At 39.0% G+C, this 25,030-nt stretch overlaps 1 protein-coding gene and 2 gene segments (V, D, J or C); all 3 read left to right on the top strand.

Moving 5' to 3' along the window:
- Positions 1-3,426: 3,426 nt before the first annotated feature.
- On the top strand, positions 3,427-4,317 carry LOC117493839. The segment is given in 2 exon segments: positions 3,427-3,631; positions 3,755-4,317. Coding segments are annotated over 2 exon segments (504 nt in total).
- Positions 4,318-4,818: 501 nt separating this feature from the next.
- On the top strand, positions 4,819-24,255 carry LOC117493846 (M1-specific T cell receptor beta chain-like). Its single transcript, XM_034144414.1, is given in 9 exon segments — positions 4,819-4,963; positions 5,082-5,375; positions 5,484-5,493; positions 19,249-19,298; positions 22,148-22,299; positions 22,301-22,496; positions 22,581-22,604; positions 23,214-23,320; positions 23,979-24,255. Coding segments are annotated over 9 exon segments (990 nt in total). The 5' UTR covers positions 4,819-4,833; the 3' UTR covers positions 24,006-24,255.
- LOC117493838 lies at positions 6,025-8,648 on the top strand. The segment is given in 4 exon segments: positions 6,025-6,115; positions 6,460-6,908; positions 7,253-7,703; positions 8,061-8,648. Coding segments are annotated over 3 exon segments (606 nt in total).
- Positions 24,256-25,030: the final 775 nt, after the last annotated feature.

Here is a 25,030-nt window from a genome sequence, read left to right on the forward strand (position 1 = left end):
TGATTAAAGGTTTTAAATAAGTACCTGGAAATTGTACTTAAGTCCAGTACTTGAGTAAATCTACTTAGTTACTTTACACCACTACATGTACAGATGATTATTTAGCTTTCACCAAACCATCAGCATCCAACCCAAATGAAACATAATGTTCATCAGTGTCAACAATCTCACAGCCATCACAACTCAGCAGCCAACATCAGAACATGAACCACAACTCAGCGGCAGAGCAGGAAGTTAGCTAACTAGACCGTTAGCTTAGCCATACGCTAGCCTAGCCTAGGTACATACACAATGTAAACAAAGCTTACAAATCAACTAAGGTTACATATTTAGCACAACAAACTAAAGTCTTACCTTGGTCGATGTAAGCAGTATCTTCCAGCATTTTAGAGAGGAGTTAAGTCCTTAGGAAGAGTCACAAAAGGACAGGAAACCCAAGTGCAGTCTTCAAGTGTCCAACCGTTGATGTGAGGTGGACCAACGGCCAATCCGTAGCCTAGCAACAGCAGCTCCGAGCAGAGTAAACTGTAGTTCATGGCGTCCCTAAAACAGGAAATAATGAACTGTTGGCAGTGAACTGGTTTCATGAAATGCGACATAAACTGTAGTAACTGTTTAAACGGGTTTTTGTTGACGTAAAAAAAAACAATGAAAACCTAATTTGACCTAGTGAGGAGTTTAACGGTCAACACCTTCAGCTGGGAAACTTAACAAAGTGGGCAGGGAGACGTCAGTTTAAAACGACTCGATTGACCAATCACGTTCCAGCAAGGGTCAGCAGGTGTCAGTCATGGATTAATTGAGCGAGAATTCACTGCAATTCATTTGTCAATTGAATTCACAGTAAAATGATTTTGAGAGTTTTGTAATTTAACCAATGTTTTTTATTTCTATGATGTTAAATGGTAAAAAGAAAATTAGATTTCTTGTTTTTTCAGTTTTTTAATTTATAAAAGTTAATGCATTTGTTTATTGACTGACAAAATTGAATAATTATTGTTTGGCCTTTTTTTTTCATATGACCTTCTGGTGTGTGTGTGTGTGTGTGTGTGTGTGTGTGTGTGTGTGTGTGTGTGTGTGTGTGTGTGTGTGTGTGTGTGTGTGTGTGTGTGTGTGTGTGTGTGTGTGTGTGTGTGTGTGTGTGCTGAGCAGTGATGTGAGCCTCATTCAGCTGGAGGAAGGCTCATCGATGACACTGAAATGTTTCTCACAGTCTTTCACTTGTCGCTTCTTTTACACTCAGGTGGGTTTACCTAAAAATAATCGTTTTTTTCGATTATGTTTTCGTAATTGTGGCAGGCCAAAATCGTAATTGCGATTAAAATACGATTAATTGCACAGCCCTAATCTGAAGCTATCTGTGTGTTCAGTTGCTGTATGTTAATATCCCTCTAAGTGTAAAGATGCTGCATCGAAGCATTTTTACAGTCAAATACAAATAAAATTATTCAAGTAACATTTTCCTTTTATTTTAAAGCACTAGAAATCATTTTTTAAATCCTGAGAATCTTAAGAGTGATATCAGGGTTTGTACAACTAGTAAATTCAAGCACTTTTTTAAAAAACTATATCAAAGCCTTTACCATTCAACCTAATGTCAGATAAATGACATCAAACAAAACACGTTTTACAGAATTCCATCATACCCAGAGCAATACATGTACACGGTCTCTTTTATATTTGACCAGCTGTTGTTTTTAACTTTGACTGGGGGTTGTTATGTTTCAAATATTAAAAATCATTGGTTTGCACAAGTGGTTGTGTAGATGTAATGTTGAAAGACATCTCCTGTAGTCCTGTGCTGCACAAACCCTGGGATATGTACATGTTTTACTCATCAGTCATCGATGAATGTTTCGATCAGTTGCTCAGCTCTCTTCATGGGTCATAAATAGTTACAAGAATATATATATTTCGAGTTCTAGTAATGAGCTCAGAATGAAAGCAGTGAACAGCAGGGAGCAGTGAAATCACACCGACATGAAGAGGGCTGGAAGCTCCTCCTCCTTCCTCATCATAATGTACAATAAAAGGAAGATTTCACAACAGTGTGTTTTCATTCATGTCTTTGCACGTCTCTGAGTTCAGATTTGAGTGTACATTTTAAAATGTTCCTCATTTTGGTTTTTTCTATGTCTTTGCTCACAGGTAAGAGTCACAGGATTGTATTTGTTGTTAAACAAAACAAAAATCAGATTCAGGGCAAGTTAGATTTTAAGACATTAAGATAAAGACTGTTTGAATTTTATTTAAGAACAATTCTTAAATGCAATTTTACCGTTATCCTGATCTGCATTACAATGCTAAATCAGATAAACTAATTATCATCCTAATCCCATGTTTTAGCATAATAAGACTTTTAAATCATTGATTAAACACTTTATAATAACAATTAAGGCCTTATTTCAGATTAATAAAAGAAAGGCCTATTCACACTTTTTATTTTTCGTCCTCCAGACGTTGTGTTATCATCACTTAAGATCCAACAATCACCTGAGAACCTGCTGATAAAGCCTGGACAACAGGAAGCCCGTCTGGAGTGTTTTCACGGCGATAACAGCTTCCCCTACATGCTCTGGTACCGGCACAGGTCAGCAGCCGGAGGTCGGCCGAGAGACATGGATCTGATCGGACTGCTTCATTATGAAAACGCAGACGTAGAGAAGACCTTTGCAACGGAACGTTTCAACATCACAGGTCACTCAAAGGGCCGAGCTCAGCTCACAATCTCCAACATGAAGCCGGCAGACAGTGCAGAGTATTTCTGCGCAGCGAGGAGCACAGTGTGTCACCTCCTCCGCCTGCTTTACAAAAAGCTGCAGTGAAAACACCTGCATCAGACATAAGCTGATCCTAAAGACATGAGGGAATATCTCAGCTGCTGGAGGGTTATATCCCTGCTCTGAGAGGACAGACAAAGTCATGTGTAGCTAAAAACATTCTAGGAACACATTATAATCTCTATCATGAACCAAACCCAATGAATTATTCTAGGTTGACAACATACTGAATCACATTAACATGGTCCAGGTAAGGGAGATAGAGGGTAGAATTGCAGCTATAATACAGAAAACATATCAAAAATATTCTTTCAAAAATAATCAGTGTGTCAAACCAACTCCAACTTCATTCAACGACTTCAAGTCAATGTAAACAGCATTTTAGAAATAAGCCTTTATAATCAGAAATGAACAATATTTGAAAAAATGTAATAAATATGATGATTTTTTTGTGTGTAGGTGTGTACAGATGCATACAGTACATGTTCATAATTAGGGTATATGTTTATATGTATGTGCACCATAACGCTAGCCTAACCTACAAATGTTTATTTTCTGCAAGCAGTACTGAATACAAATCTAAATAAGTAATACGTGAGATGAACTGAAAACAAACGAGACAGACTGTTACACGTTGTTGCGCACCTAAAGACTGCAAACATAACTCAGCTTCATCAACATCTTTCTGTACGTCTCACTTCCAGCTAACACGGCAGAGACTCTGACGTCATTTCCTCCACAAAGAACTAAAGAGGTGGCCGTTTGTATTTTCCTTCAGTTCACTTCCCCCTCCTGAATCACAATGATCCCAGGCTTCTCCTGCTTCACGCTCTTTGTGCTTTTGGCTGCAGGTAAAGTGTTTAAACGATTACAACATACATTGTGAATATGTTTCTAGGGTGAAATACACGCCCTTTTAATGACTAAATAATAATAGAGTGATTTAGTAATAGTTTGTCTGTTTTCTGATCCAGATGTGTGTCAGTCGGTGCTCATCACTCAGTGGCCTCACTACATCTCCAGGCTTCCCAACGGTTCAGCAGAAATGCACTGCTACCAGAACGAAACCAACTATGATTATGTGTACTGGTACCGGCAGCAGAGAGGACAGGGTTTCCAGTTAATGGCGTATGTAGTAGCTGGCTTTGAAAACTATGAAGAAGGGTTTAAATCTGGTTACCAGGCAGTGAAAGTGAAGGAGAAGCAGCTGTGGTCCCTGAGCATCAGCAGCGTTCAGGAGGAAGACGAGGCTGTTTATCTGTGCGCTGCCAGTCTGCACAGTGCTGCCACAGACCTCAGGCCTGCACAAAAACTCACTGCCACACGAGAGGCTGCCCGACGAACAGCCATCATGTTCACATACAGGAACTCACACACACTGTGGAGGAGAACATATCAGGGACTAGACGCATGTGTTAAATGGAAGTGAGGAATGTGTGAAGGAAAGGGAAAAAACTGTTTAAAATAAAAGGATTATTGATTGTTTTGTGTTTTCCCGACTAACTGAGGTTGTGCAAATTACTGTCCAGAATCTTCAGAATCAGAAATCAGTTTATTATATTATTACGTACAAGTTTTCTTTAGCGTATGAGGAATATAATTATATATATATATAAATATGAACAAAAAATATCTTCTATAGATCTGAAAACAAATGAAGAAAAATACAATTATATAACGAAAAACAGAACCAATGTTTCTGAATTAAAATTAAAAGATGTCAAAAAGATAAAATGACACGATAAATATGAAAACAATTCGGTATTAAAAGGAAAGCTTAGAAGAAAAGTTACAATATAATTTAATTTGCACAAAATTATTGCTAATAATATTTAACATATAAAAATGTCATTAACAACATGTAAAATGTGTCTGAATAAAAATGTGTATAGAGGAACTGGGTTACAAATATTAAAAATACTATTAAAAAAACCTATATAACTTCTGTAAATATTTACAGAGATGCAGTCCCAATTGAATTATGCACGTGTGAATGTAAAGCATAAAGAAAGATGTTTAAATTGAACCAACAGGTGGAGGCACAGCACGTGGCATGAGGCTTTATGATGAAGATGATGATGATGATGAACGAGCACAAAGCCTCCCCTCTTCCTCCTCACATCAGTGCCTCACCATGTCTCCACATGTGCACACATTCTGGTTACTCTTCATCTGGTTTCCATGTAAGACTTTGTATCTCAACCTGAATATGAAACTAGTGTTTGAAAGCTATAAATAACGTATTATCTTCTGGTCGGTTGCTTCAATATGAGTGTAAACTAAAATCTGTTTACTCCACAGGTCAGGCGAGCGCTGCTACATTTAAACAATCTCCTGCTCAGGTAGTGAAGGAGAGCACTGAGGTCCAGATTAAATGCAGCCATGATGATTCTTCCCTTGCCATAATGCTCTGGTATCAGCAGAGAAAAGACAGTCTCTCTATGACCCTCATTGGGTATGGATATGCAACCGGCCAAACCTACGAGGGTCAGTTTGAAAAAGAGTTTGAGCTGACGAGAGAAGGCACGCTGAGCGGAGCTCTGATTATACGCTCAGCAAACCTGTCAGACTCGGCTGTGTATTTCTGCGCTGCCAGTACACAGTGATGTGGTGAATGCCACTCCCTTACCAAAACCCTCCTCTCTTTCCTGAACACGAGATCTGTGTATTTTCACAGGAGGCGGTGTCTCTACACACCATCAGAGGCAGCAGTGTTTCTCCTGCTACAGCACAACCCTGAAGGATGTCTCCAGCTGTGATAGCATTTATCCTCTTCTTGCTTTCATGTAAAAAAAAAAATATGCTGCAGAAAAAGCTATTTCTAAGAATGCGTTTTCACAGTTTGTTCTGTATCAACTACTTTTTGATTCTGTGTTTTCCCCACAGATGGAGCTGAGAGTGTGGAGTTTGAGCCAACTCATCCAAAGATTGTCAACGACAAAGCCAGGGTAGAAATTAAATGCAGTCACAATGATACCAATCTGGTTAGAATGCTCTGGTACCAACAAACAGAGAGAGGTCTGATGAATTTCATTGGATACAGCTATACTGGCAGTGAGCCCATCTATGAGAAGGAGTTTGAAAATGGATTTGAGATAACAAGAGAAGGCATCCTGAGAGGAGCTCTGATTATTCCCAGTGTGACTCCATCAGACTCGGCTGTGTATTTCTGCGCTGCCAGTACACAGTGATGTGGTTTAGAGCCACTCCCTCACTAAAACTCTCTCACATGGTCTCTGCATACAGACTCTCAGTGAAGACAGTTCCTCCTGCAGCACAGAGAACCTGCACCATGTCTCCAGCTGTCATTGCATTGCTTCTCCTCTCACTATCATGTAATGCAACTATTATGATGATCAATTTATCATTAAAAGGAACTTTTCATGCAGGAATATCCCACAGTGCTGTTCATTATATATAGTGAACATCTATGTGCTTTGGATGAGGAAACAAGACATTTAATGACATATTCTTGGACTTCGAGAACTTGGATGGACATTTTTCTATATTATAGACCAAAATATTAATTAAGAGAGTAATCAGCAGATTGATTGGAAATGCAATTTACTGCCTAAGTAACTATTTAAATTTGAAGATTTCTTGACAGTACAATTTTTAAGAATGTTTTACACCGTCGCTTCTGTATTAACTACATTTTTATTCTGTGTTTTCCCCACAGATGGAGCTGAGAGTGTGGAGTTTGAGCCAACTCATCCAAAAATAGTCAACGACAAAGCCAGGGTAGAAATTAAATGTAGTCACAATGATGGCAACCTGGATGTAATGCTCTGGTACCAACAAACTGAGAGAGGTCTGATGAATTTAATTGGATATGGCTACTCTGGTATAGAGCCGAACTATGAGAAGGAGTTTGAAAATGGATTTGAGATAACAAGAGAAGACATCCTGAGAGGAGCTCTGATTATTCCCAGTGTGACTCCATCAGACTCGGCTGTGTATTTCTGCGCTGCCAGTACACAGTGATGTGGTTTAGAGCCACTCCCTCACTAAAACTCTCTCACATGGTCTCTGCATACAGACTCTCAGTGAAGACAGTTCCTCCTGCAGCACAGAGAACCTGGACCATGTCTCCAGCTGTGATCGCATTGCTTCTCCTCTCACTATCATGTAATGCAACTATTATGATGATCAATTTATCATTAAAGGAACTTTTCATGCAGGAATATCCCACAGTGCTGTTCATTATATATAGTGAACATCTATGTGCTTTGGATGAGGAAACAAGACATTTAATGACATATTCTTGGACTTCGAGAAACTTGGATGGACATTTTTCTATATTATAGACCAAAATATTAATTAAGAGAGTAATCAGGAGATTGATTGGAAATGCAATTTACTGCCTAAGTAACTATTTAAATTTGAAGATTTCTTGACAGTACAATTTTTAAGAATGTTTTACACCGTCGCTTCTGTATTAACTACTTTTTTATTCTGTGTTTTCTCGGCAGATGGAGCTGAGAGTGTGGAGTTTGAGCCAACTCATCCAAAAATATACAACGAGAAAGCCAGGGTAGAAATTAAATGCAGTCACAATGATGGCAACCTGGATATAATGCTCTGGTATCAAAAAACTGAGAGAGGTCTGATGAATTTAATTGGATACAGCTATACTGGCAGTGAGCCCAACTATGAGAAGGAGTTTGAAAATGGATTTGAGATAACAAGAGAAGACATCCTGAGAGGAGCTCTGATTATTCCCAGTGTGACTCCATCAGACTCGGCTGTGTATTTCTGCGCTGCCAGAGTACACAGTGATGTGGTTTGGAGCCACTCCCTCACTAAAACTCTCTCACATGGTCTCTGCATACAGACTCTCAGTGAAGACAGTTCCTCCTGCAGCACAGAGAACCTGGACCATGTCTCCAGCTGTCATCACATTGCTTCTCATCTCACTATCATGTAATGTAACTATTATTTGAGTAACTTTCGATGCAACAATATCACACATGGCTGTTCATTAAGTACAGTGAACACCTATGTGTTTTGGACTGAGGAAACAAGACCTTTAAAGACATAATCTTGGACTTTGAGAAACTTGGATTGGACATGTTTCACTATTTACTGACATTTAATAAACCAAAAGATTATTCGAGAACTGTATCTGCGGTTTAAACGAAAATGAAATGTATGATAAGTTGCAGCCCTAATGTTATGTAATTAACTGCAAAAATAGCTATTTCAAAGTGTATTTTTACAGCGATTATAGTGATGTTTTTTTAAAAGCAGCTTCTCTATTTGCTATTGTTTTCCCCACAGATGGAGCTGAGAGTGTGGAGTTTGACCCGACTCATCCCAGAATAGTCAACGACAAAGCCAGGGAAGAAATTAAATGCAGTCACAATGATAACGGCATGAATGTAATGCTGTGGTACCAACAAACAGAGAGAGGTCTGATGAAATTCATTGGATACAGCTACGGTAGTGATCCCAGCTATGAGAAGGAGTTTGAAAAGCGGTTTGAGATAACAAGAGAAGACACAATGAGAGGAGCTCTGATTATTAAAAGTCTAAATCTATCAGACTCGGCTGTGTATTTCTGCGCTGCCAGTACACAGTGATGTGGTTTAATGCCTCTCCCTCACTAAAACCCTGCTCTCATTTTTCTCTGGTGTGTTCATGTTCAAGATCCTGAGACTGCCTAACAGATCTCAGCATGCACAGAGAGATCATAATGTTAAGGACATTGGGCTGAACAGATATAGGCAAATTCTACAATGTTGTAGACATAGCTGAACATAAAATAAAATTAAAAAACAAATAAGAAGGTAACGTATGTAAAATGATGTGCATTGCACTACAATATATAGCAATAAATATGAAACTTAAAGTAGCGACAGTAAAAGTAGTCATTGTGCAGATTGGTCCATTTCAGAATAATATATAATATGTTTTATAATTATTGATGTATTAAAGTGTTATCAAAGCTGGTAAAGGCAGCTAGTTTTAATGACTTTGTATACTGCAGGGTACAGTAGCTTGTGAATTTACTCAGGTGGAACTAAAGTCTGATTTAAGAGTTGATTAAAGGTTTTAAATAAGTACCTGGAAATTGTACTTAAGTCCAGTACTTGAGTAAATCTACTTAGTTACTTTACACCACTACATGTACAGATGATTATTTAGCTTTCACCAAACCATCAGCATCCAACCCAAATGAAACATAATGTTCATCAGTGTCAACAATCTCACAGCCATCACAACTCAGCAGCCAACATCAGAACATGAACCACAACTCAGCGGCAGAGCAGGAAGTTAGCTAACTAGACCGTTAGCTTAGCCATACGCTAGCCTAGCCTAGGTACATACACAATGTAAACAAAGCTTACAAATCAACTAAGGTTACATATTTAGCACAACAAACTAAAGTCTTACCTTGGTCGATGTAAGCAGTATCTTCCAGCATTTTAGAGAGGAGTTAAGTCCTTAGGAAGAGTCACAAAAGGACAGGAAACCCAAGTTCAGTCTTCAAGTGTCCAACCGTTGATGTGAGGTGGACCAACGGCCAATCCGTAGCCTAGCAACAGCAGCTCCGAGCAGAGTAAACTGTAGTTCATGGCGTCCCTAAAACAGGAAATAATGAACTGTTGGCAGTGAACTGGTTTCATGAAATGCGACATAAACTGTAGTAACTGTTTAAACGGGTTTTTGTTGACGTAAAAAAACAATGAAAACCTAAGTTGACCTAGTGAGGAGTTTAACGGTCAACACCTTCAGCTGGGAAACTTAACAAAGTGGGCAGGGAGACGTCAGTTTAAAACGACTTGATTGACCAATCACGTTCCAGCAAGGGTCAGCAGGTGTCAGTCATGGATTAATTAAGCGAGAATTCACTGCAATTCATTTGTCAATTGAATTCACAGTAAAATGATTTTGAGAGTTTTTTCATAAGACCTTCTGGTGTGTGTGTGTGTGTGTGTGTGTGTGTGTGTGTGTGTGTGTGTGTGTGTGTGTGTGTGTGTGTGTGTGTGTGTGTGTGTGTGTGTGTGTGTGTGTGTGTGTGTGTGTGTGTGTGTGTGTGTGTGTGTGTGTGTGTGTGTGTGTGTGCTGAGCAGTGATGTGAGCCTCATTCAGCTGGAGGAAGGCTCATCGATGACACTGAAATGTTTCTCACAGGAGGCGTGTCTCTACACACCATCAGAGGCAGCAGTGTTTCTCCTGCTACAGCACAAACCTGAAGGATGTCTCCAGCTGTGATAGCATTTCTCCTCTTCTTGCTTTCATGTAAAAAAAATATATGCTGCAGAAAAAGCTATTTCTAAGAATGCGTTTTCACAGTTTGTTCTGTATCAACTACTTTTTGATTCTGTGTTTTCCCCACAGATGGAGCTGAGAGTGTGGAGTTTGAGCCAACTCATCCAAAAATTGTCAACGACAAAGCCAGGGTAGAAATTAAATGCAGTCATAATGATACCAATCTGGTTAGAATGCTCTGGTACCAACAAACAGAGAGAGGTCTGATGAATTTCATTGGATACAGCTATGGCAGTGAGCCCAACTATGAGAAGGAGTTTGAAAATGGATTTGAGATAACAAGAGAAGGCATCCTGAGAGGAGCTCTGATTATTCCCAGTGTGACTCCATCAGACTCGGCTGTGTATTTCTGCGCTGCCAGTACACAGTGATGTGGTTTAGAGCCACTCCCTCACTAAAACTCTCTCACATGGTCTCTGCATACAGACTCTCAGTGAAGACAGTTCCTCCTGCAGCACAGAGAACCTGGACCATGTCTCCAGCTGTGATTGCATTGCTTCTCCTCTCACTATCATGTAATGTAACTATGATGACCAATTTATCATTAAAGGAACTTTTCATGCAGGAATATCCCACAGTGCTGTTCATTATATATAGTGAACATCTATGTGCTTTGGATGAGGAAACAAGACATTTAATGACATATTCTTGGACTTCGAGAAACTTGGATGGACATTTTTCTATATTATAGACCAAAATATTAATTAAGAGAGTAATCAGCAGATTGATTGGAAATGCAATTTACTGCCTAAGTAACTATTTAAATTTGAAGATTTCTTGACAGTACAATTTTTAAGAATGTTTTACACGTCACTTCTGTATTAACTACATTTTTATTCTGTGTTTTCCCCACAGATGGAGCTGAGAGTGTGGAGTTTGAGCCAACTCATCCAAAAATAGTCAACGACAAAGCCAGGGTAGAAATTAAATGTAGTCACAATGATGGCAACCTGGATGTAATGCTCTGGTACCAACAAACTGAGAGAGGTCTGAAATTAATTGGATACAGCTATGGCAGTGAGCCCAACTATGAGAAGGAGTTTGAAAATGGATTTAAAATAACAAGACAAGACAAGATGAGAGGAGCTCTGATTATTCCCAGTGTGAATCGATCAGACTCGGCTGTGTATTTCTGCGCTGCCAGGGTACACAGTGATGTGGTTTAGAGCCACTCCCTCACTAAAACTCTCTCACATGGTCTCTTCATACAGACTCTCAGTGAAGACAGTTCCTCCTGCAGCACAGAGAACCTGGACCATGTCTCCAGCTGTCATCGCATTGCTTCTCATCTCACTATCATGTAATGTAACTATTATTTGAGTAACTTTCGATGCAACAATATAACACATGGCTGTTCATTAAGTACAGTGAACACCTATGTGTTTTGGACTGAGGGAACAAGACCTTTAAAGACATCATCTTGGACTTTGAGAAACTTGGATTGGACATGTTTCACTATTTACTGACATTTAATAGACCAAAAGATTATTCGAGAAATTAATCTGTGGTTTAAACGAAAATGAAATGTATAATTAGTTGCAGCCCTAATGTTATGTAATTAACTGCAAAAATAGCTATTTCAAAGTGTATTTTTACAGCGATTATAGTGATGTTTTTTTAAAAGCAGCTTCTCTATTTGCTATTGTTTTCCCCACAGATGGAGCTGAGAGTGTGGAGTTTGAGCCGACTCATCCCAGAATAGTCAACGACAAAGCCAGGGAAGAAATTAAATGCAGTCACAATGATAACGGCATGAATGTAATGCTGTGGTACCAACAAACAGAGAGAGGTCTGATGAAATTAATTGGATACAGCTACTCTGGTAGTGATCCCAGCTATGAGAAGGAGTTTGAAAAGCGGTTTGAGATAACAAGACCAGACAAGCTGAGAGGAGCTCTGATTATTCAAAGTCTAAATCTATCAGACTCGGCTGTGTATTTCTGCGCTGCCAGTACACAGTGATGTGGTTTAATGCCTCTCCCTCACTAAAACCCTGCTCTCATTTTTCTCTGGTGTGTTTATGTTCAAGATCCTGACACTGCCTATATCTGCATGCAGAGAGATCATAATATTAAGACATTGGGCTGAACAGATATAGACAAATTCTACAATGTTGTTTTTTACAAGACATAGCTGAACATAAAAAAGAAAAGAAAAAAACAAATAAGAAGGTAATGTATGTAAAATGATGTGCATTGCACTACAATATATCGCAATAAATATGAAACTTAAAGTAGCAAAAGTGAAAGTAGTCATTGTGCAGATTGGTCCATTTCAGAATAATATATATGATATGTTTTATAATGATTGATCATTAAAGTGTTCTCAAAGCTGGTAAAGGTGCAGCTAGTTTGAATGACTTTGTATACTGCAGGGTAGCTTGTGAATTTACTCCAGGTGGAACTAAAGTCTGATTAAAGTTGATTAAAGGTATTAAATAAGTACCTGAACTTAAGTCCAGTACTTGAGTAAATCTACTTTACACCACTGCATGCATGTACAGTAGGGCTGCTCGATTATGGCAAAAATCATAATCTCGATTATTTGGGTCAATAATTGATATCACGATTATTAAAAACGATTATCCATTTACTTTGAAAACATCCATTTATTGAAAAAAAAAATGTGAACAGTATGTTTTTAACAGTTGATTACCCTGAACTTTAAGTATAATTCAACTGAAAAAACAATAATAAAAAATAAAATAAATTTAAACATACATTTAAAAAAAATCGTTTTATTTCGATTATGTTGTTTTCATAATCGTTGCAAGCCAAAATCGTAATTGCGATTAAAAACGATTAATTGAGCAGCCCTAATGTACAGATGATTATTTAGCTTTCACCAAACCATCCAACCCAAATGAAAGATAATGTTCATCAGTGTCAACAATCTCACAGCCATCACAACTCAGCAGCCAACATCAGAACATGAAACACAACTCAGCGGCAGAGCAGGAAGTTAGCTAACTAGACCGTTAGCTTAGCCATACGCTAGCCTAGCCTAGCCTAGCATACATACACAATGTAAACAAAGCTTACAAATCAACTAAGGTTACATATTTAGCATAGCAAACAAAAGTCTTACCTTGGTCGATGTAAGCAGTATCTTCCAGCATTGTAGAGAGGAGTTAAGTCCTTAGGAAGAGTCACAAAAGGACAGGAAACCTAAGTTCAGTCTTCAAGTGTCCAACCGTTGATGTGAGGAGGACCAACCGCCAATCCGTAGCCTAGCAACAGGAGCAGCTCCGAGCAGAGTAAACTGTAGTTCATGGCGTCCCTAAAACAGGAAATAATGAACTGTTGGCAGTGAACTGGTTTCATGAAATGCGACATAAAACGACTTGATTGACCAATCACGTTCCAGCAAGGGTCAGCAGGTGTCAATCATGGATTAATTAAGAGACTGCAATTCATTTGACAATTCACAGAAAAAATGATTTTGAAAATGTTGTAATTTAACCATTGGTTTTTATTTCTATGATGTTAAATGGTAAAAAAAAAATCAAATGTATTGATTGAATAACACCGCAAAGTTCTGACAACATCCACCTTAAAAATAAAAAGGACAGAAGAACTCCTTATCAGTGAATGATGATTCATATTTAATTATGTGATCATGTGACCTTCTGGTGTGTGTGTGTGTGTGTGTGTGTGTGTGTGTGTGTGTGTGTGTGTGTGTGTGTGTGTGTGTGTGTGTGTGTGTGTGTGTGTGTGTGTGTGTGTGTGTGTGTGTGTGTGCTGAGCAGTGATGTGAGCCTCATTCAGCTGGAGGAAGGCTCATCGATGACACTGAAATGTTTCTCACAGTCCTTCACTTGTCGCTTCTTTTACACTCAGGTGGGTTTACCTCTCTCGCATTCACACATCGTATACTTTTGTTTAAGTTCGTCAATAACACGTCACCCTCCATGTGCTGCAGGTCTCACTGCGATGGTCCTTCAGTCTGGAGATCAGATGTCCCAGCCTGGGTCGAATGTGACCTTTGAGTGCAGGATGGGTGATGGGCTGGGTATGAGCAGCAACACCATGCTCTGGTACCGGCAGGACCGCCCTGGAGCTGCACTGCTGTTCCTCACTAAAGAGTACGACCAGGCTGCAGGGAACTTAGTGTCCTCTATCGATTCGTCCAAAAACATCTTCTCTCTGCACATCAGTGGGCTGCAGCTGAACGACAGCAGCACTTACTACTGTGCTGCCAAACACAGTGCTGCACTCAGAGCAGAAACCCGTACAGATAACAGGCCGCTGCAGCTGGAGCTGGGCTTATCTGGTTTTGTACTGAAATGGTACCAAAGAAAATGAAGACATTATTCAGATCTGAAAGTAGGGTAAGACACACGATGGTACAATGGTTGGCTTTCATTTATGTAGAAAGTGTCATCTTTAGTCTAACGCATGGCAGAGGATGTGTTACCGTGTATGTATATCTGTGAAGCCAAAGCCAAATGTACACACATTATTGGACAACAAAGGTCTCTATTCTATTTTAGCTCTAATGAAGTTTTTAACTAATGCCTGTTCTTTGTCAGTGTCCATGCATGTCCTTAAAAAGGAGGACACATGCGCAGAGATGTCAGCAATTTCCTCCAAAACCTATAAAAAAGATGAAAAAGTGAGTAGATTATTAAATGAACAGGAAGTCCACAAAGCCACAGAGCTGATGGTGTTTGATAAGTCAGCAGGTGTTAATACTGGAGGATTTGAACCTTCCTACAACATGAGTGCTCTGTACAGAGTCTCCTCTGAGTCCCTCTGGGCTCAGGGCTGCACTTTAGTATAAGGTTTAAGTGTGTGTGCAGCCAGGAGGGAAAGATGAGAGAGGTTCCAGAGGTTTGCACACACTGACCTCTGCAGGGTGCGTGTGGGACTACACTGAGACCGGGTAGTTTATCTGGGCTGTAATGACTTTTAAATGTTTTTAAACTGAGCAACACATTTATGAAGTGGTCTGAATATGGTGGTATTTATATTAAAGTTAAAAACTGTGAATGTCATGTATGAATTAAAAATTAAAAACATAACCTCCTCCCTGCTCCCCTCAGGGCGATAATATAGAAAAACCTGCGGATTTCTTTCTTGAAAATGAAAGATATTAATAAAAGGACAGAGATACTTTTCTACTTTTACTTAAGTAACATTTTGAATGCAGGACTTTTACTGTAACAGAGTATTCCTACACTCTGATTACTTCTACTTTTACTCAAGTACAAGATCTGAGTCCTTTTACTCAAGTACAAGATCTGAGTACTTCTACTTTTACTCAAGTACAAGATCTGAGTACTTCTACTTTTACTCAAGTACAAGATCTGAGTACTTCTACTTTTACTCAAGTACAAGATCTGAGTACTTCTACTTTCACTCAAGTACAAGATCTGAGTACTTCTACTTTAACTCAAGTACAAGATCTGATTACTTCTACTTTTACTCAAGTACAAGATCTGAGTACTTCTACTCAAGTACAAGATCTGAGTACTTCTACTTTCACTCAAGTACAAGATCTGAGTACTTCTACTTCTACTCAAGTACAAGATCTGATTACTTCTACTTTTACTCAAGTACAAGATCTGAGCACTTCTACTCAAGTACAAGATCTGAGTACTTCTACTTCTACTCAAGTACAAGATCTGAGTACTTCTACTTTTACTCAAGTACAATATATAAGTACTTCTCCCACCTCTGGTAACAACCCGACTATAAAGATAGCCATGTCATGTGAATACTGTAGGTCTCATTTACATACAATCATTACAGTAACTACAAGGATATTTTAACTTATGAAACCTAATCTATATCTTATCAGGGCTGTCCCTGGCCAACATGAGGCAAAATTATATGATGAGGCCCTCTGTGTCGCGAGCGCCACACTAATTGCGCGGCATAAGCGCATAGGTGCGCCGCATTTTCGGCTCAGTTGAGGCACCCTCTGCAAGATGAGGCCCCCTCCGCAAGGTGAGGCCCCACGCAGTCTGCATGATCGGCCTGTAGGGAGGGACGGCCCTGCTTCTTATCAACACCTAGATCGACCATGCTGACATATTTTCTTTATACAAATTGAAGGCAAATCATCTCCATGCCTTTATGGCTGTTCCAATGTATTTTCTTTTTCTTTCATTACATATTTTCCAGCTAATATTATCAATGTGTAGCATGTACAACCTATATTGTGCAAGTGTGTATGGTTTTTAAAGTGTTTTTAATCATCTATTAATATTTGTATTTATCCAACTATTTCAGATTATAAACAAGCCTCCTATTTACCCAAAATAATTGCCAAAAAGTTGAATCATGCATTTTCCCTTTCTCCCCTGGTGATCGGGTCTATTACAAATGTAAATCATGGTCATAAGATAAGGGTGGAAAGAGGAAGAGTTTTCTTTAGGCAGGTGACAGTTCTGTGTCATTCTTTCCAATGAATCTCATTCAAATTGGTCTCAAAATGTGTTAGTATATCCACAGCTATCTGTTCTGTGAGGTCTTCTGTGCATACATACTACAACATTAGATGGAGATGCAACTAACAAACGAGGGGCCTGAAACAGCAGACACCGCTTTCGATGAATACATGACAATGGATGCAGATGAATGGTTGGAACTAGACATTTATGAAAATGGAGAAACACCTGTTGTTGGTTTTAACGGAAAAGAGGATTCAAGCCAGCATGACTCAGGCCCAGATTCAAGAGGACAGAAGAGAGAAGAGTTGAAAAAAGAGAAACCTGTAATTGTCAAACCGCATCAAAACACCAGAAGCCCGACCACTGCTCCACCTTCCATTCCTCTTACCGACAGATACATCACTATCAGACGCCCTCCAATGAATGGAGGATTAAGGGTATCTCAATTAGGTAAGGTATACTTCAATTAATATAAATACAAAATTTCATGAACAGGAACACTATCATACTGGTCAATTATAATAACATTTTATTTTCCTCTGACTAGTTTTCCTCAGGATTACTACAGTGGGTCTTGTGTTGCTGTGTATTATGCTACTTGGAGGGCTGATTTACAATATGAACAACAACCGTAAGTCTGAACTTTTTTCTCTGTTATATATAACATTCTTTTAAGATTAAGTGAATGTATCCCCAGAGGAACAAGACATATGATGACTGTATTATTGTACATTTTACACTGTATTAATGTAATGATTTAGTCCACAGAGTAATCTTTTTGGCTTTTGGGGTATATTCACCAAATTGTTCAAATATGACGATCATTAATCCCTTTGAAATGTGGACATAAATATTTTCATTGAATGCTTGACTGCATTGAAGTGTTTGCACAAACTGGACTACTTTAAAAAAATTACAAACGTTTGATCACGTGTCTTATAATACAGTTTATTGGTACATATATTACAGGTTCATATGTAACACTTCAGTGTACAAGCAGTTCTGTTTAGTGCTAATGTCCAGCAAACTGTGCAGTGGGTGATAAAAGGTTAAACAATGTATGCATGAATTATGTATGTAATTATATAATATAAGTGTATTCTACTTGGTGATATGAAGCAGCTTTTTTATCTCTTTTTTATTCTTTTAAGTGAGATCTACAGCCCCTATAACCATGCCGCCCACGACCCCTCAGACCATGGGGCCGCCCACGACCCCTCAGACCATGTGGCCGTCACCAGGAGGTGGTGGTGATAACCGGACAGCCGGCTGACCAATCAATTGATGTGCAGAGTTGACCCTTGAAGGCTGTTTCTTCTGCTCTGAAATGGAATATATTTGTTACATATTAATAGAATTTTTGATTTGATTTCATAAGAATAATAGAGTGTACAATGATGTTTAGTGTTGTGATTTTATAAACACATTTTGGTTAATGATGCATGGTCACAATATTGTTAGAAAGGTATTCAATAAATTATATATTTCCATTACAAAATAAATGTTGTGTCAAATCATAATATTATACAGCTCATACAACTTATACTTAACTTGGTAATCTTGCAGATGTTGACAGATGTTTTGACCACTGGGGGGCAGAACACACGTTTACACATCCAGCTGCGACAGACGGAGCAACATTTGCATTCATTTGCAAAATAAAAGATTATTTAATATTCACTTTTCTGTTTCGGTTTCATCCACGGAAACGATCCGTTTGTTCAGCTACACTTTTAAGAGCTAGTCGCACACTTTGCATTTATCCAGGTTTTTTTTACCGCCCCGCTGAGAGCAGAGATGAAAAAGCAAAACATTATGATCTTAAAGATGCTAAGATGTCACATACAGCTGGTTTATATAACAATTATCTATGAATTCATCAAAACAAGCGAAATATTTCACATTATAGGTGAATGTGTTTATCTCAGTGACATCACATCTGTGTGTGTGTCTCAGTGACGTGTCTCTGACGCTTCAGGATGAAGAGGTGGGCAGCAGAGATGTCCCTCCCTCTGAACACAAACACCTCTCTCCCTTCTCCTTCCTCCTTCTTCTTTTCTTAGCTGTCACAGAAATAGCAGCAGTAGACAAACACACACACACACACACACACACACACACACTCGCACCACACAGAGAGATGGAGGCTGAGATATGGAGGCGCTGGGGGGAGGGTGGGGGGAGAGAAGCAGAGAGACTTCAGGTTTTTGTCTGATGCTTTTTCACCGTGGGGACAGGGGGCCACGGTGATACAATCCTATAGAGCCGCTGTACAAAAACCTCCTCCATTAACAGCCCGTGTTCCTGCTGCAGGCTCCCTGTGGGGGGGGGGGGGGGGGGACAGGACGGATATCAAGGGTTCAAACTCACTGCACACTTTGGCAGTACAAAGACAATTCATGTGGACAGTTTTATATAATAATTATCTTATTATTTATATGTGAAGCATTTGGATGCCTCTCTTTCTCGTCTCGACAGAAACCTTGAACTTTATGACATTATGAATCCTGTCCTGCATGTCTGCCTTCCTCCTCCTCTGGATTATCACTCTGAGTCTCAACATGCTGATTCTGGAGAGTTTGGAGACTTTTTGGTAGAGGAGACTCTCAGTGTGACTCTGGAGCTGAAGCTTACTTTGGAAAGGGAACGAAAGTCACTGTTTTAGGTAAGTAGCTTCTCTCCCTGCTTCAGTGTCATGCTACAAACTTTACAAAGTATACGTGTGCATGAGGATGAAGGAAAAAACTGTTGTTGTGAAAGAGTCTATATATTGACCTGAAGGGAGAACACTGTGAGCAACACTCAACCTGCTTACTTTGGACAAGGAACCAGACTCACAGTTTTAGGTAAATATTTCACTAACACTATGTTTTGGTAAATGTCACATTTCCTTAAAATATTATTTCAAACAGAGTTATCAGTAAAGATAGTTCTAGAGAAATACTTGAGAGTTTCATGCTCAGTATTTCTGCACTGTGACTTGGGAAACGAGGCCTACTTTGGAAAAGGAACCAAACTGACAGTTTTAGGTAAATATTTAACTTTATTACTGCGTTTTGATTAATCTTATAGTGCTTTAAAGTTCCATTATGAACGGAAGTATCAGTAAAAACTTTCCAAAGATAATTCTGATAGAGAAATAGTTTGATGCTCAGTGTTTCTGCACTGTGACACAGCAAGCGAGGCTTACTTTGGAAAAGGAACCAAACTGACTGTTTTGGGTAAGGATGGCTCACATGTATTTAGTAAAGTTTTGTAAATAACTCGGTGCATTAAGCAAAGTATTTGGGTTTTTATAGTCCGAGTTGTGCTCAGAGCTTTTTGATATCAAGCTTCAGCTCTGTGCCAATTACGAAGCCTATTTCGGACAGGGAACTAAACTGACTGTCCTCGGTGAGTAAGAGCTCTACGTTCATAAGTTGTGTGTTACAATTAAAAACTTGAGTGCAATGCAGTAAAAAAAATTAAGAAATAACAATGTTAACACGGTAAAGTAGTTTTAAAGGTAACTTCATCTAAAAGCAGAGTGTTCTGCAGTTTTAGACACGGATCAGGTTCACTGTGACACTGGTTTTAGTGAAGCTTACTTCGGTGGAGGAACTAAGCTAACTGTTTTAGGTAAGACATAATATATATATTGTATATAAAGTCTATGATGAGATGGGAAATGTTCAAAGTGCTGTTCATGGTGTGGTAATTTAATAATCATACTGTACTGGAAATCTTTAAATGTTTTAAAGTTTAAGTTGCTCAGAGCTTTTTGTTCTCGAGCTCAAACGCTGTGTCAGTACGAGGCTTATTTCGGGCAGGGAACTAAACTGACTGTTCTCGGTGAGTAAAAGCTCTACGTTTCTTTCAAACATTAACTTAGTAAAACATTCAAAAGCCTGACAGGTTGGTCACTGAGAGACCGTTTTGAATTGCATACATTGTGTAAAAAACGACAGCGTGTGAGGCAGGAGCTGTTGGTTTTTAGATTACAAGAAAGGTGCATTTATTATAAATAATAATAGATAATAATACTAGATATAATACTAGATAATAATACTATATTTGAGTAGAGCAGCATGTGGAGCAGTTTTAGACACTGATCAGGTTCACTGTGACCCAGAGCTCAGAGGCTTACTTTGGTGGAGGAACTAAGCTAACAGTCTTAGGTAAGAAAATGTTAAAAGTTTATTACATTTTGTTCGATAGATTCGTAATTATTCCTAAAGCAAGTTTGTTGATGTTTTAGGGGTGAAAGTTAATTTAGGAATGTTTTCTCTTTAGCACAGTAGAGTATGTTAAAGTCAAAGTGTTCACATGTCAGAGAAACAAGTGAAAGGGAGTGAGACAGAGAGACACCAGGGAGAGTTTTTGTGACAGTGGAAAGTCTCTGTGCTCATACTCCGAGGCTTACTTTGGAGCTGGGACTAAACTCACTGTTTTAGGTAAGAAACGCTGCAGGAGAAACGTCTCTCAGAGCACTTTAATTTGACTTTAAAATAATAGGCAATGATACAAATATGTTAAGTAGGAATTTCATTTGATAGTTGTGAAAAAAACTGTACGTTAAAACCGTGTTAATAGTTAGTTTGTGCTGTAAAAAACTAGCCTCGTCTTTGTTTAGCAGTAAAACAGCACATCAGTAAATCTTCTGGCTGAGCTCCAGATTATTTCTCTCACGGCGACTTCTGATCAGCTCTGAGTTCAGTCAGGAGCTTTCTCTGGAGCGGCAACTAAACTCACCGTCTTAAAACAGGAAAAATGATGCCAAATAAATTGATGTAATATATGAAAATATATAACAGGACAACTTTGTTTTAGTAGTTTTTTAATCTTATTCTCCTGAGTAGTTTAAATCAGCAGTTGATAATGTTTAGATTTCATTTGGCAAAGCTTTTCTTTGAGAGTTTGTGCACACAGTTGAAGTAAAAACAGCACAGACAGTAGCGAGGCTTCAGCGCAGCAGTTTTCCTGAAGCCTTGTTTTGTGTGAACAACTACGACCCTGCTTACTTTGGCAGAGGCACCAAACTCACAGTGCTCGGTAAGACTATTATTTTTAAAGAATATGCATTAATGTTTGTTCCTGAGCTTCATTCAACCTAAATCTGCAAAAAAAGAAAATATTATTTTTGTTGAGTGAATGCAGAGTAGGTGTGTTGTCAAAATGATATCTCGAAGTCGTACGGTAAGCCTTTGGTCCTAACGCCAGGCTTTGTCATGTGTTCGTTCTGTTAAATGCATTTGCACTAAAAGTATTTACAACAGGCAACATTTTCTCAATTGCAAAACTAAACGTCTTTACTTGTATTAGTGAAGAAGTGAGGGGGGGGGTAACAACTTTTAGTACAAAAAACACTGAGCTAAATGGTGATTATGGTCCACATGAGCAATACTGCATACTAACTGTTTACTAAAACGTTATGCAAAAGCTGAAACTGGAGATCTGTGTAGAAAAACCCTCAGAAACCACGTTGTTTTTAGATGAACAAATGTTTGTGTCTCACTGCAGACCTCCAGGGTTCTGACACCTTAACATTTAGTCAATCAGAATAAGGTTTAATGCTAATTTGTTTTCACTTATAAGGAATTTGCCCTGGTGTTTGGTGCATGTATTCAAATAATTAAGAAGACGCATAAACACAGGCTGAGTCCTGTAACAGTCGGCTCCATGAATACAGAATGATGTCGGTCCTTTGTCTCTGCAGAACCAGACCATGCTGTCACTAAACCGACAGTCAAAGTGTTCCCTCCGTCAACAAAGGAGTGCATGAACCAGAAAGACCATAAGAGGAGGAAGACCCTGGTGTGTGTGGCCAGCGGATTCTACCCGGACCACGTCAGTGTGTCCTGGCAGGTGGCAGGGGGGGGCCGAAAGCAGCGGGGTGGCCACCGACAGCAGCGCCCTGCGGGAAGACAAGACCTACAGGATCAGCAGCAGGCTGAGGGTCTCGGCCTCAGACTGGTTCACACCGGGCAGGAAGTTCACCTGCAGGGTCAGCTTCTTCAACGGGACACAAACCAACCACTATGAAGACACGGTGGTTGGGGTCGAAGGTAAGTTCATTTGGGAAATCTCAATGTTTCATTTAAGGGAAAGTGATCATCTGTCCTCGTCTAATCCATCATTTCTTTTATCAGGTAAAGAAGGAGTCATGACAAGAGGTGAATATATTATGTTGTATTTCTTGAAACATCAATGTATCAATAAATTCAATTTGGTGTGTTTTTTAGGGGTTCGCAGAAGAGCTATATTCAGGACCTACTCCAGTGCGCTGATAAGGCGTTGTGGAAAATGATAACATGGAAGCTGAGTGAAGTGTAAAGATTATTAGAAGTTTTATCAACTAATTGAAGTAATGTGAAAACACAAAAGCAAACCTAAGACAAAAGTTCATATTAACTCGTGCTTAACTTGCACAAATAAACAATTTTTAGAACAACAAACAAATGTGCACCACTCCAAGAATAACAAGTTCCAGTTTTTTTTTCTCTCACAAATGCTGCCCGTTATATAAATGAGGCTTGGCTAGCTGCCTTTTTATTTCACAAACTTGCGATTCTTTTAATTTAAATTGTACCCAACAAGCATGAAAAACTGGTATTTAGTGAGATCTTTTATGAAATCCTAATTATACCAGACACAACTTTGAGTCTGTGTCTAGGATTATTCACTCAGGAGCAATTTCCCCAGCCCTTATGTATTTGCTCTCTTATAACCCCACTGGATGTTTCCTCTACATGTCACTAATGTCAGTGTTTGATCTTCTGCAGAGAAATACTTGAAGACGACCCAGGCGGCCAAACTGTCGTACGTTGTGTTCATCGTGAAGAGCAGCATCTACGGCGCCGGCGTGGCCTTCCTGCTGTGGAGGCTGCAGGTGAGCTCTAACTCAGGGGTGTCAAACTCAAATACACAGTGTTAAAAAATCGGTACTAGTCGAGGGCCGGACTGGTTCAATGTTTCTTGCTGAACTTATTGAAATGAACTTATTGCACATATTAAACCTAGAACTAACAAAGCTTAAATTATTGCCTATAAAAACAACATTAAATAATCAGCTGCATTCATTTCTTATGATTACATTTTTAACAGCTTCAAAAAAACTATTTCCCTCAAAGAAAAACCAAACATGCCCTGTTGTCGTGAGAAAAAAAGTGCAGAAGGAAACATCCATTGAAACTCAGTGTGCTGCTCTGTGATGCTAGTTCAGATACTTGGCATCTCATCTTGGGTGCAAGTTCATCAATGTTTGGGGTCAGGCTCTGAGCTGAGGAGACCCTCAGGATTGAGTGAAGGTGTGCGTGCAATATACCGGCGGGCCAGATCGAATAGTAATTAGAAATTATCCTGCGGGCCGAATTTAATCCACCAAGGGCCTGATTTGGCCCCCGGGCCTTGAGTTTGACACATGTGATCTAACTCATCACTATTATACTGGTGCTGTTTACAAATCAACAGGTTTCATACATCTCCATTTGGGGATGAACGAGTAATAAAACACTGTTCTGACGACGTGTCCTTTCTGTCTGTTGCAGAGTTCAGCCGGAAAGCAGAGCCACTGATCCGACCGCTCCGTGTCTGCGTCTGTAAAAAGGATCTGTGGAGCCTAATGTGGTTATATTCACAAAGCTCTGTATGTCACAGCATATTTGCATTTTTATATATAACCAAGCAAATTAAATTCTGCTTCCATTAGACCAACATTATTCTTATGACGATATTAAAGCTAGCATGGCAATAGGAAAACCTTTTATGTCTCTGGTTGTTATGTACTTGATGCTTAATTCCTTTCAAATAAAAGTATGTCAACTATATTGTTTATTGGTCCTTTAATGTCGTCGACGATCTGTTCTTAAAATGATGATCAGGTTTACATACAGTATGTTTCTGAAGCACAAGAGTTTATGCACTAACTTTAGACTCAAGTGTTAAACGTGAATGGATTAAGGTCTTATCTAAAGTCAGTTGCTCCAAATGGTGCACACATCTCTCCTCACATCTCACACATCACTTTTTCCACAGACAGGGTGAAGTATTTTTAGCTGCTCGCCTCTTTTCTGAGAAGCCACTCGTGTGTCATCCGGTGGAAACATGTCTTTTGTGTCTGACGTGTTTCCATTGATCGACCTGAGAGGTGCCTGAGGTCATAATCTGCATGGTAACATCTTTCTGATCAAATCATTTCACTTTTTTAAGTCTTTTAATTGAAGTCATATCTATGTTTTCCCCTTTGCACAAGCGAGAGACGTTTATGACGTTTTAAAATCTCTTGATTAACTAACTTTTATATTTTAAGATTTTATATTTTTTAAGATTTTGCTTCAACATCTTTTTTTAGATAGGGGAAAGAAAGAGTTAAAAACACACATTTTCTTACAAACGTTGTCTCTATGATTCTGTAGATTCGTCCTAAGTTCACCAACAGTTAGCATCAATGTCTCATTTGCATATTTCAACATAACATTTCAGCAAACTGGGGATATTTATTTACAACTTTGTTAATGTCAGTTATGGACTGAGGAAGTTTCATCGTGATATTAGTGTGAAGACAATCCTGATCATATGTTTTGTTTTTACTTTGTACAAG

Source organism: Trematomus bernacchii, unplaced genomic scaffold, assembly GCF_902827165.1.
Source record: "Trematomus bernacchii unplaced genomic scaffold, fTreBer1.1, whole genome shotgun sequence".
Lineage (NCBI taxonomy): Eukaryota > Metazoa > Chordata > Actinopteri > Perciformes > Nototheniidae > Trematomus > Trematomus bernacchii.